The sequence below is a fragment of the Salvelinus alpinus genome, chromosome 27 (genome assembly GCF_045679555.1).
Source record: "Salvelinus alpinus chromosome 27, SLU_Salpinus.1, whole genome shotgun sequence".
NCBI lineage: Eukaryota > Metazoa > Chordata > Actinopteri > Salmoniformes > Salmonidae > Salvelinus > Salvelinus alpinus.
Genome location: NC_092112.1, coordinates 18,306,710 through 18,326,477, shown reverse-complemented (window position 1 = coordinate 18,326,477; position 19,768 = coordinate 18,306,710). Strand labels below are relative to the sequence as shown.

At 44.9% G+C, this 19,768-nt stretch overlaps 1 protein-coding gene across 1 annotated transcript in view; it reads left to right on the top strand.

Annotated features, from left to right (window-relative positions):
- The window catches only part of lpgat1 (lysophosphatidylglycerol acyltransferase 1), an 83,332-nt gene that overhangs the window by 39,697 nt on the left and 23,867 nt on the right, over positions 1–19,768 (top strand). Inside the window, exons 4-5 of the mRNA XM_071369610.1 lie at positions 6,103–6,198; positions 10,910–11,195. Of these exons, the coding sequence (XP_071225711.1) occupies positions 6,103–6,198; positions 10,910–11,195 (382 nt within the window). The remainder of the gene's footprint in view (positions 1–6,102; positions 6,199–10,909; positions 11,196–19,768) is intronic.

Genomic DNA, 19,768 nt, shown 5'->3' with positions numbered 1-19,768 from the left:
TCTGCAAATGTCACCCTTCCCCATCTGCGGTGAATGGTTGCAGAGCTAGAGCGGTGTTTGTCAGACAGACCATGAGACATCCCGTAAATCAGTCTTCTCACGAAAACGTCTGGAGCATCCGAACCTACAAACCCCTCCTATAATAACCCCTCTATGACAAGATAAGACTCTCACGAACACAGGTTGTTATAAATGTTTTCACATTTATTCTAAGTTAAAAACAGATACCTTATTTAAAACAGATACCATAACTATTCAGACCCTTTGCTATGAGACTTGGCATTGAGCTCAGGTGCATCCTGTTTCGATTGATCGTCCTTCATGTTTCTACAACTTGATTGCAGTCCACCTATGGTAAATTTGATTGGACATGATTTGAAAAGGCACACATATGAGGTCCCTGTCTATATAAGGTCCCACAGTTGACAGTGCATGTCAGAGCAAAAACCAAGCCATGAGCTCGAAGGAATTGTCCGTAGAGCTCCGAGACAGGATTGTGTCGAGGAACAGATCTGGGGAAGGGAACCAAAAAATGTCTGCAGCATTGACAGTCACCAAGAACACAGTGGACTACCAAGATCCTTCCCAGAGCTGGCCGCCTGGCCAAACTGAGCAATCGGGGGAGAAAGGCCTTGGTCAGGGAGATGACCAAGAACCCAATGGTCACATTTGCAAAAATTTATATAACCTGTTTTTGCTTTGTCATTATGGGGTATTGTGTGTAGATTGATGAGGGGGGGGAAACTATTTAATCATTTTTAGAATAAGGCTGTAACGTAACAATGTGGAAAAAGTCAAGGGGTCTTAATACTTTCCGAATGCACTGTATGTGGAGATAGTTTAGTCCCTAAAATAAGTGGTTAAATACTTGATCTATCTTATCTCTCAGATTTAGGACAGACACAGTACCAACTTTTGATTTTTTTTGTACGATCTGTTTATCCATGTTTGAAGCAAACGTTTCCATGGACTATTAGCTGTAAGGCCAAATTCTGTGTTTCATCCCCAAAAAATTGATACCTTAAGGGGTCCTAAAATAGCTAAATATTCCATGGTATGACCACAATTCCATATGCTAGCTTAGTAGAACCCCCCCCCATTAAATTGATTTCAAAATACTGAAGACGGATTGGCTCAGAGATATTACAACATATGGCTGCTAATATTGAGGCGGCTTATTCTAATGCTTACCCTATAAAAATGCATTATCCCCGATTTGGCACATCATTAGGCTACATATCATGAAATACATTGAGACAAATTACAGACTAGCCTACAAGTATCAAAATAGAAGTCATTTGATTGAACATTAAATATATTTCAATATGAATGAAATAGGCCTATAGCTTGCTGTTTATTTTAATGCAGTCATTTTGGTTTTTATTTTAAGCATCTTTTTATACTTGTTTTTATCAATTACAAATACATTGGCAACTTCTATATTTGTAGTCCACTGTTCTGACATCGCGGTCACAGCGAGACGGATTAACCATGTGATTCTATGTTATGTCAGAGATCTTCTATGTATTAAGTGATGCGGGAGGGCAAAAAAGCATCTAACGACGCACTTAGCAGTTCTACGAGTGGTCTGAAGCAGAAGTTAGATTACGAGCGTTTTTAAAAGCAACGTTAAAGGTGTAATGTGCAGAAATCACTCAGCCATTTCCTGGTTGCTAAAATCCTACTAGTTTGCATTGTGTAGAGATTCATTGTATCATCAATAACCCAAAATATAGTATTTTAAGCTGTTTGAAGCTGGTGTACAAAACCGAGGGTAAAAGATGCAAAAGCAGAACTTAAGCACCGAAATATCACACATGGAACAGATCTACCGCTTCTTAGACTTGCTTTCGACACGTAACAGATCTATACATCACATTTCTATGTAATTTTGGTCAGGTCTCCCAAAAAGTAACATATTGCAACTTTAATAACGATGGTTTTGGGAAACAGCTCTGAGATTTAACAATGCTCCTACCAAGGTTCTAATGAGGAACTTAGACTTAAGATGCTTTTGGGAAACAGCTCTGAGATTTAACAATGCTCCTACCAAGGTTCTAATGAGGAACTTAGACTTAAGATGCTTTTGGGAAACCGGACCCAGGTCATCAACGACATGTTGCCCATTGCTTACCTTGTCACCTGGCCTACGACCACAAAGGTGTTTCAAAGAGCTGTTAGTCAAGGCGAGCTCATGAATATACGCTCACCGCCTGTTCTTTTAGGCTTCCTGGTACTTAGCGATTCTGAGAAATTCTGAGCATTTTAATAGCATAAAAATATTACAAATGATGGTTTGGTCATTCAAAGGAAATTTTTACTTGGGAAATAGGGTGACTGTGTGGAACCTTTTTTAAGATGAATTGTCATAATCTAAATGGGATTTCTGTCATTCTGAGCACCATGGGTGGACGCCCTAATAAGGTTACATTGCATATGGGTCCGCTAAATTTCTCAACAAAATGTAGTAAAATGCTGGCGGTCAAATATCTGGCACCACATTTTCCTAACGGAAACCGTGCACACACACACACACACACACACACACATACACACGCAGGGTCATCCGCACATTCACTCACACACACATCTTCATGTTGACTGTAACAGCTCTACTCGAAGCTGCTGGCTGATACTGTACTCTGGCTAGCCAGCAAGTATCTGATTCTCAGCCTCCCTCAAGTTTAACCTGAAATGATTGGCACATCTTGTGATGGGATGCGAGAACCCAGTCCCTCAGCCCTCAGCCAGTGGCTCTGTCCCAAACTCACTGACAGCGTCCCAAATAGCACCTTGTTCCCTATATAGTGCACTACTTCTGACCAGAGCCCTATGGGATTCCCTATGGGCCCTGGTCAAAAGTAGTGCGCTATAAAGGGAACCTTCATATCTCAGACGGGCCAATAAAAAGAAAATATTAAGATGGGCAAAGGAACACAGACACAGGTACTCTGCCGAGAAGGCCAGCATCCTGGAGTCGCCTCTTCACTGGATGACGTTGAGACTGGTGTTTTGCGGGTACTATTTAATGAAGCTGCCAGTTGAGGACTTGTGAGGCATCTGTTTCTCAAACTGTTTCTCAAACTCGTATGTACTTGTCCTCTTGTACTTGTCCTCTTGCTCAGTTGTGCACTGGGGCCTCCCACTCTTTCTATTCTGGGTAGGGCCAGTTTGCTCTGTTCTGTGAATGGAGCAGTACACAGCGTTATATGAGATCTTCAGTTTCTTGGCAATTTCTCGCATGGAGAATAGCCTTCATTTCTCAGAACAAGAATAGACTGACGAGTTTCAGAAGAAAGTTATTTGTTTCTGGCCATTTTGAGCCTGTAAACGAACCCACAAATGCTGCTGCTCCAGATACTCAACTAGTCTAAAGAAGGCCAGTTTTATTGCTTCTTTAATCAGACCAACAGTTTTCAGCTGTGCTAACATTATTGCAAAACGGTTTTCTAATGATAAATTAGCCTTTTAAAATGATAAACTTGGATTAGCTAACACAACGTGCCATTGGAACGTGATGGTTGCTGATAATGGGCCTCTATGCCTATGTAGATATTCCATTAAAAATCCGCTGTTTCCAGCTACAATGCTCGTTTACAACATTAACAATGTCTACACTGTATTTCCAATCAATTTGATGTTATTTAAAAGGACAATTTGTTTTGCATTTTCTTTCAAAAACAAGGACATTTTGAAGTGACCCCAAACTTTTGAACGGTAGTGTACGTTTTCAGACCCTTTGCTATGAGACTTGAAATTGAGCTCAGGTGCGTCCTGTTTCCATTGATCATCCTTGAGATGTTTCTACAACTTGATTGGAGTCCACCTGTGGTAAATTCAATTGATTGGACATGATTTGGAAAGACACACACCTGTCTACATAAGGTCCCATAGTTGACAGTGCATATGAGGTCGAAGGAATTCTCCGTAGAGCTCTGAGATTGTGTCGAGGCACAGATCTGGGGAAGGGTACCAAAACAATTCTGCAGCATTGAAGGTCCCCAAGAACACAGTGGGCTCCATCATTCTTAAATGGAAGAAGTTGGAATCACCAAGACTCTAGGAAGAGCTGGCCGCCCGGCCAAACTGCGCCATCGGTGGAGAAGGGCCTTGGTCAGGGAGGTGACCAAGAAACCGATGGTCACTCTGACAGAGCTCCAGAATTCTTCTGTAGAGATAGGAGAACCTTTCAGAAGGACAACCATCTTTGCAGCACTCCCGCAATCAGGCCTTTATGGTAGAGTGACCAGACGGAAGCCACTCCTCGGTAAAAGGCACTTGATATCCCGCTTGGAGTTTGCCAAAAGGCACCTAAAGGAATCTGACTATGAGAAGCAAGGTTCTCTGATCTGATGAAACCAAGATTGAACTCTTTGGCCTGAATGCCAAGCGTCTCACCTGGAGGAAACCAGGCACCGCTCATCACCTGGCCAATAGCATTCCTACGGTGACGCGTGGTGGCAGCAGCATGCTGTGGGGATGTTTTTCAGCGGAAGGGACTGGGAGACTAGTCGGCCTCGAGGGAAAGATGAATGGAGCAAAATACAGAGAGATCCTTGATGAAAACCTGCTCCAGAGCGCAATAGGACAATGACCCTAAGCACACAGCCAAGACAATGCAGGAGTGGCTTTGGGACAAGTCTCTGAATCTCCCTGAGTGGCCCGGCCAGAGCCCGGACTTGAACCCGATCGAACATCTCTGGAGACCTGAAAATAGCAGTGCAGCAACGCTCCCCATCCAACCTGACAGCACTTGAGAAGAATGCTAGAAACTACACCAAATACATGTGCCAAGCTTGTAGTGTCATACCCAAGAAGACACTAGGCTGTAATCGCTGGCAAAGGAGCTTCAACAAAGTACTGAGTAAAGGGTCTGAATGCTGATGTAAATGTGATATTTTTTTAATATATTTTTTTATACATTTATAAACTTGTTTTTGCTTTGTCATTATGGGGTACTGTGTTTAGATTTGAGGGGAGGGGGGGAGTATTGAATCCATTTTAGAATAAGGCTGTAACGTAACAATGTGGAAAAGGTGAAGGGGTTTGAATACTTCCAAATGCATTGTACATATCTACCTCATACCCCTGCACATGGACTCGGTACTGGTACCCCATGTATATAGCCAAGTTATCGTTACTCATTGTGAATGTATTATTACATGATTTACTTTTCTATTATTTTGCTAGTTTCTTTCTCTCTGCATTGTTGGGAAAGACCCGTAAGTTAGCATTTCACTGTTAGTCTACACCTGTTCTTTACCAAGCATGCAATGAATAACATTTTATTTAAAAAAGTTGTTTCACCCCAGGTTTATATGAACCTCCATCCTGGTGATCCAGTTGGTTTGTTCTTTTTGCCAACAACTCTGTGTTCATTCATTGCCAAGCCCAACATGACACTAATAAGAGTGGGCTTCTTACTGTGCAGTAGGGGACCTAGGCTAATAAACTAGCCTACATCTAATAAACTACATTTCTATCAGTACAACTTAAAGATCAATGTGATAGAGCTGCCTGGAAATGCCTTTGGTTTCTGCAGGCCAAGCCAGGCAGACGTCATACTGTGTAACATCACAGGGCTGCCTTACTGATACACCCCCTCTGTGGTGGGTAGAGCCAGTGGGGACTGAGCTCCTGTCCTGTCCTCTCTCTCCAGGATAGTACAGTTCTTTGTTGAGGACGACTGCCAACCTCACACGCAGCCCACTGCCATCATATGGATGAGCCCCTGGTTTGGGGAATGAAGAGAGGGTGAATTGTGGAGGTTTTGAGGGTTAGGGTTTTTCTGGAGGAGGTGGAGAGCGGGGCGCACCAATATGATGATATGATCCACCTCATCACGTGCTTCCTCAGCCCAGTTATTCTCTTAGTGCTGAAAGAAGGAAGTGACCAAAATGGCAGAATGGGCCAAAGCTGATCAGCGGGGGCTAGGGTTACGTAGACTGCCTTCATACCTATGACTATATAGATTGTGTTTTTGTGTGTGCGCGCACAGACGCATCTTTGGCTACGTAGACTGTGTGTGTTTGTTTGTGTGTGTGTGTCCAGACCTATGGCTATAGAGTGTGTGACCACAGTCTGTTCCGTTCTGTCCTTTAGGTGGTGAGGAAGATGATGTGGTTGATGGACCATGTGTTCAAGTACACCAACTTCGGCCTGGTGTCTCTAATCCACGGGGACTTCTTCATCAGACAGGTGAGACAGACAGACTCTCAGAGACCTCTATCCATCTGGCTGGCTTTAGCTCGGCCGTCAGCTGATGGTTGATAACTACCTAACTGCTCTTGTGATCAGATATTGTTTTATGTGGTCTGGCTGATCTAGCGGAAGGCTAATGCCACAGCGTCCGGCACACACATCTACAGTGTCGGCATAGGTTTGAATCAGGCCTTCTACCCTCTGGCAACCTCTATCCATCTTTCCACACTGTCATCGTCTCTATCTAAAAATGTGTTTTATATTTTCACCAATGTTTGTATTTGTCCCATAGGTTAGCATTTTATTACCTACCACACACACACACACACACTTTTACCTACCACTCACACTTTACCTACTTTATTAGCTACCTACCACACACACACACACACTTTTACCTACCACACACACTTTACCTACTTTATTACCTACCACACACATATACACTATTACCTACCACACACTTTACCTACTTACACACACTTTATTACCTACCACACACACTTTACCTACTTACACACACATACACTTTATTACCTACCACACACACACACTCATTACACATGCACTCCAACTGAGCAGTATATCAGCGCAGCAGGAAGGAAACTGCTACAGCCTCCTCTTCTAACAGGGACACAGCCACGCAGGAAACGGCTACAGCCTCCTCTTCTAACAGGGACACAGCCACGCAGGAAACGGCTACAGCCTCCTCTTCTAACAGGGAACAGCCAGGCAGGAAACGGCTACAGCCTCCACCTCCTAACAGGGAACAGCCAGGCAGGAAACGGCTACAGCCTCCACCTCCTAACAGGGAACAGCCAGGCAGGCCCAGTGGACAGTAGAGCAGTGTTATGGTACCGTACAGTAGTCTAGCCCCATGGCCTGGAGTGACCCAGCCTGCAGTGTGGGAGCAGCTGGAAGACAACAGAACAGAGAGCAGTGTTCTGCCTGGGGGACGAACCGACAGGCGGAGAGAGAAGACAGAGAGGCAGGCAGACAGATGGACGGGGACAGACGGACAGTAGCGATGAGGGGGAATGGATAGTTAGATATCGCAATATTATTTTGGATAATATATCAATAATTTGACTCCCAAGTATTGAGTTGTAAAAATAATCATAAAGTGAATGCGCCAAAACTCTGATATTTTCAACCTTTAGCTTGTTCTCTATCTTCTTTTTAAATAAAGCCAACATGTTTTCAGCACTTATTTCCATGGTCTAACCAAAACTAATTATATCATGCTATCTCTTGTCTCTCTGCAGCAGACATATAGTGAGCAATATGTTTGGGACATTAAATCGCAGTATTGAATCTCAATACATGTAGAAATGTGAGAATCGCTATACTTATTGTATCGGCAACTAAGTATTGTGATCGTATCATGAGGTCCCTGGCACTTCCCAACCTTAACAGACTGGGAGAACAGACAGACCGACGGGGAGAGGTGGACACAGACTGAGACAGACGGACAGGGGGACTGGTGCTGTAGAGAGGGAGAGCGCTGATTCAGTTACAGTGCCAGTTGCATGCTGGCCCAGCAGCTCCAATCTCCTCTGGCCTTCCTGTCACGTGGCTCGCATTCCTCTCTCCAAATACCTCACACTCCCTCACACACTGAACATCTGCACTGTTGGCACCACGCTCTTTACTTAGGCTGGACTGACCGGACTGGCATGCATCGCACGCACACAAGCATGAAAAGACAAATTGCACAACATACATAACACAACAGTAGACAGTATGATGCAGAGTATTTACATCTTATGTAAATATATGGCTCTGGTATGATGTATTACTACATAGTATGCTCTTTACTTGGACTGCTCCACATGGCACTCACACTAGCATGAATGCTGACACACACAAATCACCTAACACACATAACATGGTAGCCAGTGTTCTAGAATGATGTTACTGCATATTGTACCAGGAGCTCTACTTGGACTCACTTACATTCTCTCATACAAATATGAAGGCAAATGCCGACACATGCAAACTAGAAAAGGTAATTGTCCTGAAGGAAAAATGGTCTGCTTGCTTCAGCTGTCCAAAAGGTTGTGTATGAAGTTTTGGGGTTTAGATTACTACGGGTTGAGAAATTGAGGCGAACATGAAGGCACATGCCGACACTACAAATGCCATAACGTACATAACTTGACCAACATGTATAACTCTATTGTATAACATACCACATGTACTAATCACACAAATATAGAAACCCAATACTGGCACATGAATCCAGCCTCAGTGTGTTGATGCCTGTTAAACTGCCTCTGAACCTGGCCTAACTGGCAATCAATCCAAAAACCCTGCTAGTGTTATCTCTACTGATAATGCTCCTACTGCTAATGTAACCACAGCTCATATGAACCTTGCTGTCCATTTATTTCAATGTAGCTTGGCTGAGTGTTACACTGATACTGTAGTGTACCCTCTAAACTGGGTTGTGACTAGTTCGTTAGGCACCAAACAGAATAAAAGATTTGAAACACCCAGGGACTATCAGGACTTGTCCAATAAGATTTTAGTTTTCTGCTGTAATACGTCTTGAAATGTTTTCCCTCTGTGTACAGTCGTGGCCAAAAGTTTTGAGAATGACACAAAGTTTGCTGCTTCAGTTTGTATGATGGCAATTTGCATATACTCCAGAAAGTTATGAGTGATCAGATGAATTGCAAAGTCCCTCTTTGTCATGCAAATTAACTGTATCCCCAAAAAACATTTCCACTGCATTTCAGCCCTGCCACAAAAGGACCAGCTGACATGTCAGTGATTCTCTCGTTAACACAGGTGTGAGTGTTGACGAGGACAAGGCTGGAGATCACTCTGTCAAATCAAATGTATTTATAAAGCCCTTCTTACATCAGCTGATATCTCAAAGTGCTGTACAGAAACCCAGCCTAAAACCCCAAACCGCAAGCAATGCAGGCGTAGAAGCACAGTGGCTAGGAAAACCTCCCTAGAAAGGCCAGAACCTAGGAAGAAACCTAGAGAGGAACCAGGCTATGAGGGGTGGCCAGTCCTCTTCTGGCTGTGCCGGGTGGCGATTATAACAGAACATGGCCAAGATGTTCAAATGTTCATAGATGACCAGCAGGGTCAAATAATAATAATAATCACAGTGGTTGTCGAGGGTGCAACAGGTCAGCACCTCAGGAGTAAATGTCATAGCCGATCATTCAGAGTATCTCTACTGCTCCTGCTGTCTCTAGAGAATTGAAAACAGCAGGTCTGGGACAGGTATCACGTCCGGTGAACAGGTCAGGGTTCCATAGCCGCAGGCAGAACAGTTGAAACTGGAGCAGCAGCACGGCCAGGTGGACTGGGGACAGCAAGGAGTCATCAGGCCAGGTAGTCCTGAGGCATGGTCCTAGGGCTCAGGTCCTCCGAGAGAGAGAAAGAATTAGAGAGAGCGTACTTAAATTCACACAGGACACCGGATAAGACAGGAGAAATACTCCAGATATAACAGACTGACCCTAGCCCCCTGACACATAAACTACTGCAGCATAAATATTGGAGGCTGAGACAGGAGGGGTCGGGAGACACTGTGGCCCCGTCCAACGATACCCCCGGACAGGGCCAAACAGGCAGGATATAACCCCACCCACTTTGCCAAAGCACAGCCCCCACACGACTAGAGGGATACCTTCAACCACCAACTTACCATCCTGAGCCAAGGCTGAGTATAGCCCACAAAGATCTCTGCCACGGCACAACCCAAGGGGGGGCGCCAACCCAGACAGGAAGATCACGTCAGTGACCTAACCCACTCAAGTGACACACCCCTCCTAGGGACGGCATGGAAGAGCACCAGTAAGCCAGTGACTCAGCCACTGTAATAGGGTTAGAGGCAGAGAATCCCAGTGGAGAGAGGGGAACTGGCCAGGCAGAGACCATTCATGTGTAGGGTTGCTTCTTAGCCAAGGGAGTTGGCTCACTCACAATTTTGCCGAAGAACACAGCCATGAATAAAGAATGGTACCAACACATCCTCCGAGAGCAACTTCTCCCAACCATCCAGGAACAGTTTGGTGACGAACAATGCCTTTTCCAGCATGACGGAGCACCTTGCCATAAGGCAAAAGTGATAACTAAGTGGCTGGGGGAACAAATCATCGATATTTTGGGTCCATGGCCAGGAAACTCCCCAGACCTTAATCCTATTGAGAACTTGTCGTCAATCCTCAAGAGACGGGTGTACATACAAAAACCCACAAATTCTGACAAACTCCAAGCATTGATTATGCAAGAATGGGCTGCCATCAGTCAGGATGTGGCCCAGAAGTTAATTGACAGCATGCCAGGGCGGATTGCAGAGGTCTTGAAAAAGAAGGGTCAACACTGCAAATATTGACTCTTTGCATCAACTTCATGTAATTGTCAACAAAAGCCTTTGACACTTATGAAATGCTTGTAATTATACTTCAGTATTCCATAGTAACATCTGACAAAAATATCTAAAGACACTGAAGCAGCAAACTTTGTGGAAATTAATATTTGTGTCATTCTCGAATCCTTTGGCCACGACTGTACACTACCACAGTAATAAAGAATAAAACAAATTAAAGCGGAAGCTTTTTGTAAAATCTTTTAGTGTGTGGACCCTTTACATTTTCTGCATATCTAAACATTGTTCCTCGTGCAGACAGCCCTGATAGTGCCCTCATGACACCGCTGGTCTGTGTTCCTGTTTACCCCGCAGGGTAAAGCGTACCGGGACAAGCAGCTGATCTACCTAAAGGACCACCTGGACCGGTACTACCGCAGCCGCGACAGGAAGTGGATCGTGCTCTTCCCGGAGGGCGGCTTCCTGCGCAAGCGGCGGGAAACCAGCCAGGCGTTTGCCAAGAAGAACTCACTACCGCCCCTGACGCACGTGACGCTGCCGCGGCTAGGCGCCACCCAGGTGATCCTGAAGACCCTAGGACCGCAGCAGGAGAACGGCAGCCTGGGGAAGGAGGCCAGCACGGTGCACCCCAGCCAGTCAGGTGGGTAACCAACACACACACACAAAGGGCAGGGAGGGGGAGCTAATGGATCACACACACCATGTACATACATAAACTCTCTTTTACGATTGTCACTTCTCTCACACAAACACACACATTGACACACACACATTCAGAAACACACCAACACACACACATTGAGACACACGTTAACACACTGTCAAGTCAGAAGCTCCCTACACACACTCTTCCGTTTCACCTTACCCTGCATCCAAATCTCTAGTCACCTGAGGTCTGAGAGGACTCTGACACCCCCCCTAATCCTGTCAGACTGTCGGGGACAGGTACAGACAGAACCATCTGTTCACCTATTATAGTCATCTAGGATCAGGTCAGCCACCAGGGCTCACCAAGCAAAGGTCTCCTGTGTTTGAAGCAGGGTCTGTGTCAATTGAAATTATTAAGCGATTATAATTGTAATATAAACAGCTTCTCATTTTCAGTTTATTGAGAAGTCATTGAACGTTGGTGCCCTTTTTTTCAATGATTGAATAGGAAGTTCAGTTGACATCCTGAATTGACTGACTTCCATTTGAATCGACCCTACCCTGGTTTAAAGGGGATTTTACCTGATTCCAGATAGACACCGATTCCTGGAAAAGAAGTTGTCAGGACGCATCACCATCCGTCACTTCCTGCTCTTTGACTCTCCCGGTCAGTTATCAACCATGCCTGTGGTTCCCAGAGTACAACACGCCCTAGTTCTATACTTTCCAAATGGGGGAGAGAGAAGGAGATTGTGGGTATTGAAGTAGTAATCAGACATGCGATTTTGGCATGAGACTCAACAATGTATCTTAAGCTTTTGATTCCATCAAAAAAGCGGATTCATAATTTTTTTGTTTTGTTGAGTAGGCCTAGTTTTCAAGTAAAATACCTCTTTCAAAATACCTCCCAGGGGCAAATCTTGTCACACTGTCAGTAAACTACTAGTTTCTACTGTCAGTAAACTACTTTTTTCACTGGTAGCCTCTTTGATAAATATTGACAGTTATTCTTTCAAACTACCATACTGTTCCTGTAAATATTGTCACTCTTCCTATACATAGAATGTGTAGTGCAGATCTTGATCAAATGGGAGTTTTGTATTGAGCTGGCTGCCTGTTGACGGAATACTCACATCAAATCATCACTTCTCTGTTTTAGTGCCCTCTGAGAATACTGTTTTAAATGGGAGGGCGTGGGCTGGATGGATGGGGGGGGGGCGACACACACAGATAGTGTCACATATGAAGGAGCCAGAAATTGCAACTGAGGTTCCCTGGACCCCCAGCGACAGTTTGCGGTAGAGTAATTTCTCTTTCTGGGGACCAGGCCTCAATACACTGATTGAGTGGGAGGATGTCTCCGCAATTAAGAAAATGCTCTGAAAATGACATGTTTATTTTACCCCCCCACCCAGGCTGCATACACCCACACACACAGGCGTGAGTACAAACACACATATACACGCATACACAAACAGGCGCACACAAACACTAGGCTTGGGCGGTATCCAGATTGTCATACCTTCATACCGACCTTGTGCCATACTAGGATATTCGGTAATACCGGCAGTGAACACAAGGGGGCTGTTTTTAAACGCCACTGATACTCTGTAATCCGAAGGTTAGCAATGCTAACAAGTACATGTAAAATCCCATAGAGAACGCTAACTAAATGTTGATGAGCGCATTGCGAACATTTTGTACAAGTAACTCAAAAATGCTACACAGTTTGCTTCACGCACAAAACAAATATTAGCCAGCAAGGCTCTTGATGCAGGAGGGGGTTCTCTGCTGTTACTAAGCGAATGCTTGATTTTGGAAGAAGCTAACCACTTAGCTAGATGGCTAACTAGCTACTAAATTAGCAAATCGAATGCACAACTGCAGAGCATTTAGCACATTTTAGACAGTAAACTTAATAGTTAGACGATATCTAGCTGGCAAACATTTAGTTGTGAATTCCATACTGTAACTAGATCACCTGGTGTATTCTGCACAATAGTGAGTGACTCACGTCTTTGTGTGCATGTAAACAAACACCACGTGTTCTCTCTTCTCTAAACACATACAAGAACACACACATACATGTAATAGTGCCAGACATGCACACAAACTTATAAGGTAGGCATTGCTGTTATGATTTCAGTTGTCCTTGATGTCCTTTGTTTTAAATTTATTCTTTTTTTATATATTTTTTGCATTGTTGTTTACTGTTTTCTTCTGTCTTTTCCTTTTTTCTCTTTAGTTCATTCTCTTGGTTGTTGGTGCATTGGGGGGGTTCTTGGGGGTGGGGAATGGAATTATATATATTTTTAATCTTCTGGGGGGGGACTGTGGGAGGGGTCTTGAATTGTTGAGGGACAGCTATTGGGGGAACTGTGGGGGGATCTTGGAGGGTTCGGGCTTCACAAGATTGTGATCATGAAAAAGGAAACTATGACATATATTTTATATCACTATCATGCACACGACCCTCACACATAAGGATGTCTCTGTTGCGGAGACTGATACATGTTTGAAGGTGTCTTGATGCTGTATTGTTTGTCCTTCATGTTCTAATACTTTTATGTTACCCCTTCCTTGTGTTTTTTGTAATAAATAATTATAAAACAACAAAAAACACCACGTGACTGGGGACTGCCATAACCTTCATGATAGGTGAAATGAAGATGGTAATGTTCTTTATCTCCTAACGTATTGCACAAGTTGACTGCAGGTATTTACTTAAGTGCAGTAGCTACAAATATAAAAATGTATTAAAATACTTAAAGGAAATAGTGTTAACGTTATTGATAAACCATCCTGTGGTTTTTCCAAATACCTCGGTATACGGTATACCACCCAAGCCTAACAAACACCATCACTGAAGCGCGCACACACACACACAAGAATCCCCCGTCACACAAACAGGCATACGCACGCACATTGGAATTCCCTGGCTTAAGATCAAAATCCATTTTAAACGGGTCCTGCTGCATTTCTAGTAATTGTAAAGTAGTTTTGGGGCCAGCAGTATTGAGTGCGCGTGGCTAAGGGATCTGGCCACCATGGGGGTTGCTAATGCAGCTAACTCCAGTGGCCTGCAATAAGAGACTCAGCACTTACAGTTGAGCTATCAAATACATCCAGGTCTATTGAAAAGCATGGAAGTACATGCTTCTTAGGTAAAACAAAAATTCCAATAAAGAATCAATTTAATAGTTTGGGAAAGGGATGATGATGGAGGATACTAAGGGCTTGATGATTAAAGCTTGATTTATACCCTATACAGTATATGCAACGCAAGAACTACAATTAGCTACACAACGAGGCCATTCTGCGTCGTTGCGTTGTGCAGCCCCGCAACAACAGATGTTTTTAACATTTGCGGCCCCCCCCCGGCACTTACCACAAAAGCCTTGTTTTCTAAGTTCAACGTATTGTAAAAAAATAAAATAAAAAAATAAAATAAAAAATGGTATTGTCTTTACCACAGTATACATGATCCCAATTTTAGCTACAAGATGTCACCAATTAGAAAAACTGAGTAGATTGTGCTGATTTGTTGGTGCGCCATAATTTTAAAACTATGTGCATAGTACTAAAACAATGGCGTCGTTTCTGAATTCCGTCATCTTTATGTACCTTTGCCATTATTAACTTGACGCAAATCCGCAGGATCGCCGTTTTCTGTTGCCCCTCATCAGCTCCCTGTAGGCCATCTCGTCATTGTTGGTAATCAAGCCTACCGCTGTAGTGTCGTCTGCAAACTTGATGATTGAGTTGGAGGCGTGCATGGCCACGCAGTCGTGGGTGAACAGGGAGTACAGGAGAGGGCTCAGAACGCACCCTTGTGGGGCCCCAGTGTTGAGGATCAGCAGGGTGGAGATGTTGTTACCTACCCTCACCACCTGGGGGCGGCCCGTCGGGAAGTCCAGGACCCAGTTGCACAGGGCGGGTTCAAGACCCAGGGTCTTGAGCTTAATGATGAGTTTGTAGGGTACTATGGTGTTGAATGCTGAGCTGTAGTCAATGAACAGCATTCTTACATAAGTATTCCAGATGGGATAGGGCAGTGTGCAGTGAGATGGAGATTGCATCGTCTGTGGACCTATTGGGGCGGTAAGCAAATTGAAGTGGGTCTAAGGTGTCAAGTAAGGTAGAGGTCAAATGATCCTTGACTAGTCTCTCACTTCATGATGACAGGAGTGAGTGCTACAGGGCGATAGTCATTTAGTTCAGTTAGCTTAGCTTTCTTGGGAACAGGAACAATGGTGGCCATCTTGAAGCATGTGGGGACAGTAGACTGGGATAGGGATTGATTAAATATGTCTGTAAACACACCAGACAGCTGGTCTGCGCATGCTCTGAGGACGCGGCTAGGGATGGCGTCTGGGCCGGCAGCCTTGCGAAGGTTAACACGTTTAAATGGTGTAATCACGTCGGCCATGGAGAAGGAGAGCCCACAGTCATTTGTAGCGGGCCGCGTCAGTGGCACTGTATTGTCCTCAAAGCGCGCAAAGAAGTTGTTTAATTTGTCTGGAAGCAAGACGTCATTGTCTGCGACGGGGCTGGTTTTTTGTTTTTGTAATCCGTTATTGTCTGTAGACCCTGCCACTGACACTTTTCTTGTTTGATTGCCTTACGGAGGGAATAACTACACTGTTTGTATTCAGCCATGTTTCCAGTTGCCTTGCCATGATTAAATGCGGTGGTACGTGCTTTCAGTTTTGCGTGAATGCTGCCATCAATCCACGGTTTCTGGTTAGGGAAGGTTTTAATAGTAAGTGGGTACAACATCTCCTATACACTTCCTTATAAACTCGCTCACCGAGTCAGGGTATACGGCAATGTTATTGTCTGAGGCTACCCGGAACATATCCCAGTCCATGTGATCGAAGCAATCTTGAAGCGTGGAGTCCGATTGGTCAGACCAGCGTTAGATAGACCTAATCACGGGCGCTTCCTGTTTGTTTCTCCCTATAGCAGGGGAGCTACAAGATGGTCATGGTCTGTTTTGCCAAAAGGAAGGTGGGGGAGGGCCTTGCATGCATCGCGGAAGTTAGAGTAGCAATGGTCGAGCGTGTTACTCGCTCTTGTACTGCAATCGATATGCTGATAGAATTTAGGTAGCCTTGTTGTCAACTTAGCTTTGTTAAAATTCCCATCCACATTAAATGCAGCCTCAGGATATATGGTTTCCAGTTTGCATAAAGTCCAGTGAAGTTCCTTGATGGCTGTCTTGGTATCCGCTTGATGGGGGATATACACGGCTGTGACGATAACCGAGGAGAGTTCCCTTTGTAGATAATACGGTCGGCATTTGATTGTGAGGAATTCTAGGTCAAGTGAACAAAAGGACTTGTTCTTGTATGTTGTTACAATTACACCATGAGTCAGTTCAAATGCCCTGGGAGGTGCAGACAAAGGATCCGCTTTGGGAAAGTCGTATTCCTGGTCGTAGTGCTGGTTGTGCTGGTAAGTTGACATCTCTCTGATATCCAATAGTTCTTCATGGCTATATATAATAACACTTAAGGTTTTCTGGGCTTACAATATAAGAAATAATATTTTTTTAAATGAAATACTGCACAGTTTCTTAAGGACTAGAAGCGAAGCTGCCATCTCTATCGGCACCATCTCTTCAATGCTGCAGAAATGTTTTGGTACCCTTCCCCAGCTCTATGCCTCGACACAATCCTGTCTCGGAGCTCTACGGACAATTCCTTTGACCTCATGGCTTGGTTTTTGCTCTTACATGCACTGTCAACTGTGGGACCTTATATAGACAGGTGTGAGCCTTTCCAAATGATTTACAATCAATTTATTTTACCGCAGGTGGACTCAAATCAAGTTGTAAAAACATCTCAAGGATGATCAATGGAAACAGGATGCGCCTGAGCTCAATTTCGAGTCTCATAGCAAAGGAATACTTATGTAAATAAGGTTAACATTTTTTATCTAAAAACATGTTTTTGATGTGTCATTATGGGATATTGTATGTAGGTTGCTGAGGAAATTGCTTTATTTAATCCATTTTAGAATAAGGCTGTAACGTAACAAAATGTGGAAAGAGTCAAGGGGTCTGAATACTTTCCAAAGGCACTGTATATTCACATCACCAAATTATTGATTAATATACACTGTTTTGCAGTAAAGGTCTACAGTAGCCTCAGCAGCAACTCTTGGGGGTGGGCACTGTGGTGTAGCCGGAGGACAACTAGCTTCTGTCTTGCTCTGGGTACATTGACTTCAATACAAAACCTAGGAGGATCATGGTTTTTACCCCCTTTCATAGACTTACACAGTAATAATGACAACTTCCAGAGGACGTCTTCCAACCTGGGGCGGCAGGTAGCCTAGTGGTTAGAGCATTGGACTTGTAACCGAAAGGTTGCAAGATCGAATACCCGTGTTGACAAGGTAAAAATCTGTCGTTCTGCCCCTGAACAAGGCAGTTCCTAGGCCGTCATTGAAAATAAGAATTTGTTCTTAACTGACTTGCCTAGTTAAATAAAGGAATAATAAAAAACCTATCAGAACTCTTTCAGCTTGAACTGACATGTTGTCCACCCAATCAAAGGGTCAGAGAATGAATCTAGTGCTGAAAGCATAAACTACAGCTAGCTAGCGCTGCAATGTATAAAATGTGGTGAGTAGTTTACTCGACAACAAATTAATTTCTTCCAAAAATGAAGGAGAAGCGAGAGAGCTAGCTATATTTGGTTGTATTTTTTGTTTTTACTTTCACTTAGCTAGCAAATGCAGCTAGCTAGTTTAGCCTACTCCTGGCTCAAACAGAGAGGGATGCTATGTTAGCTAGCTGGCTATGGCTTTTCCAACACTGGAACTCTTCCAAGTCAAGGTACGCTTTTGGTTTTATTAATGTTTTGCACCGTGTGTTTGCGTGCACGCTTATAGTGCATGTGAGTGTTTGTATATTCACATTAGTGTAAAACAGTCTTTGGGCTCTTGAACTGCACTATATACAACACGTGTTATTATTACGTAGAGTGTGAGAGTGTTTGGAATAGTTTGTGTAGTATGTGTTTGTATATGCGTGTGTGAGTTTGTATTAGCGTCTGTATCCCTGGCTGATGAAAGGCACAGCGTTATCGCGCTCTCTCTCTCACCTTTCCTGATGGTGCCTAGAGCCTCACTCTGCTGACTCACACAGGCAGATATTGGGCCACTCAGAGGAAATGGGATTTGATGTTAATGTATCGCCCACACAGCTCGCTGCTTCTTCCTCCTTCTCCACCACCGCTGTGTATCAGCCACACAGCTCGCTGCTTCTTCCTCCTCCACCACCACCGCTGTGTATCAGCCACACAGCTCGCTGCTTCTTCCTCCTCCACCACCACCGCTGTGTATCAGCCACACAGCTCGCTGCTTCTTCCTCCTTCTCCACCACCGCTGTGTATCAGCCACACAGCTCGCTGCTTCTTCCTCCTCCACCACCACCGCTGTGTATCAGCCACACAGCTCGCTGCCTTCACCACCACCGCTGTGTATCAGCCACACAGCTCGCTGCCTTCTCCACCACCTCCGCTGTGTATCAGCCACACAGCTCGCTGCCTCCACCACCACCACCGCTGTGTATCAGCCACACAGCTCGCTGCCTTCTCCACCACTGCTGTGTATCAGCCACACAGCTCGCTGCCTTCTCCACCACTGCTGTGTATCAGCCACACAGCTCGCTGCCTTCTCCACCACTGTTGTGTGCCAGCCACACAGCTCGCTGCCTTCTCCACCACCTCCGCTGTGTATCAGCCACACAGCTCGCTGCCTTCTCCACCACCTCCGCTGTGTATCAGCCACACAGCTCGCTGCCTTCTCCACCACCTCCGCTGTGTATCAGCCACACAGCTCGCTGCCTTCTCCACCACTGCTGTGTATCAGCCACACAGCTCGCTGCCTTCTCCACCACCTCCACTGTGTATCAGCCACACAGCTCGCTGCCTTCTCCACCACCTCTGCTGTATATCAGCCACACAGCTCACTGCCTTCTCCACCACCTCCGCTGTGTATCAGCCACACAGCTCGCTGCCTTCTCCACCACCGCTGTGTATCAGCCACACAGCTCGCTGCCTTCTCCACTACCTCCGCTGTGTATCAGCCACACAGCTCGCTGCCTTCTCCACCACCTCCGCTGTGTATCAGCCACACAGCTCGCTGCCTTCTCCACCACTGCTGTGTATCAGCCACACAGCTCGCTGCCTTCTCCACCACTGCTGTGTATTAGCCACACAGCTCGCTGCCTTCTCCACCACTGCTGTGTATTAGCCACACAGCTCGCTGCCTTCTCCACCACCTCCTCCTCCTCCTCCTCCTCCTCTACCACCGCTGTGTATCGGCCCCTCTATGTCACTCGGGGTAAATAAAGACAGTCGCACAACAACAGAGACTGTGTAAACCCAGAGCCAGCTTTGATAAGCTGTGTATGGGATTTTCCCGTGCGCAGTGACTAATCACAGGTGTCCATTAACCCAGGAACCTCCTGATTGGTTAAGAGCATGGCCTGACTAGCCTCATTGTCAGGGAGACCTTTGTCCCTGTGTGCATCCCACTTCCTCTTTTAGTGCA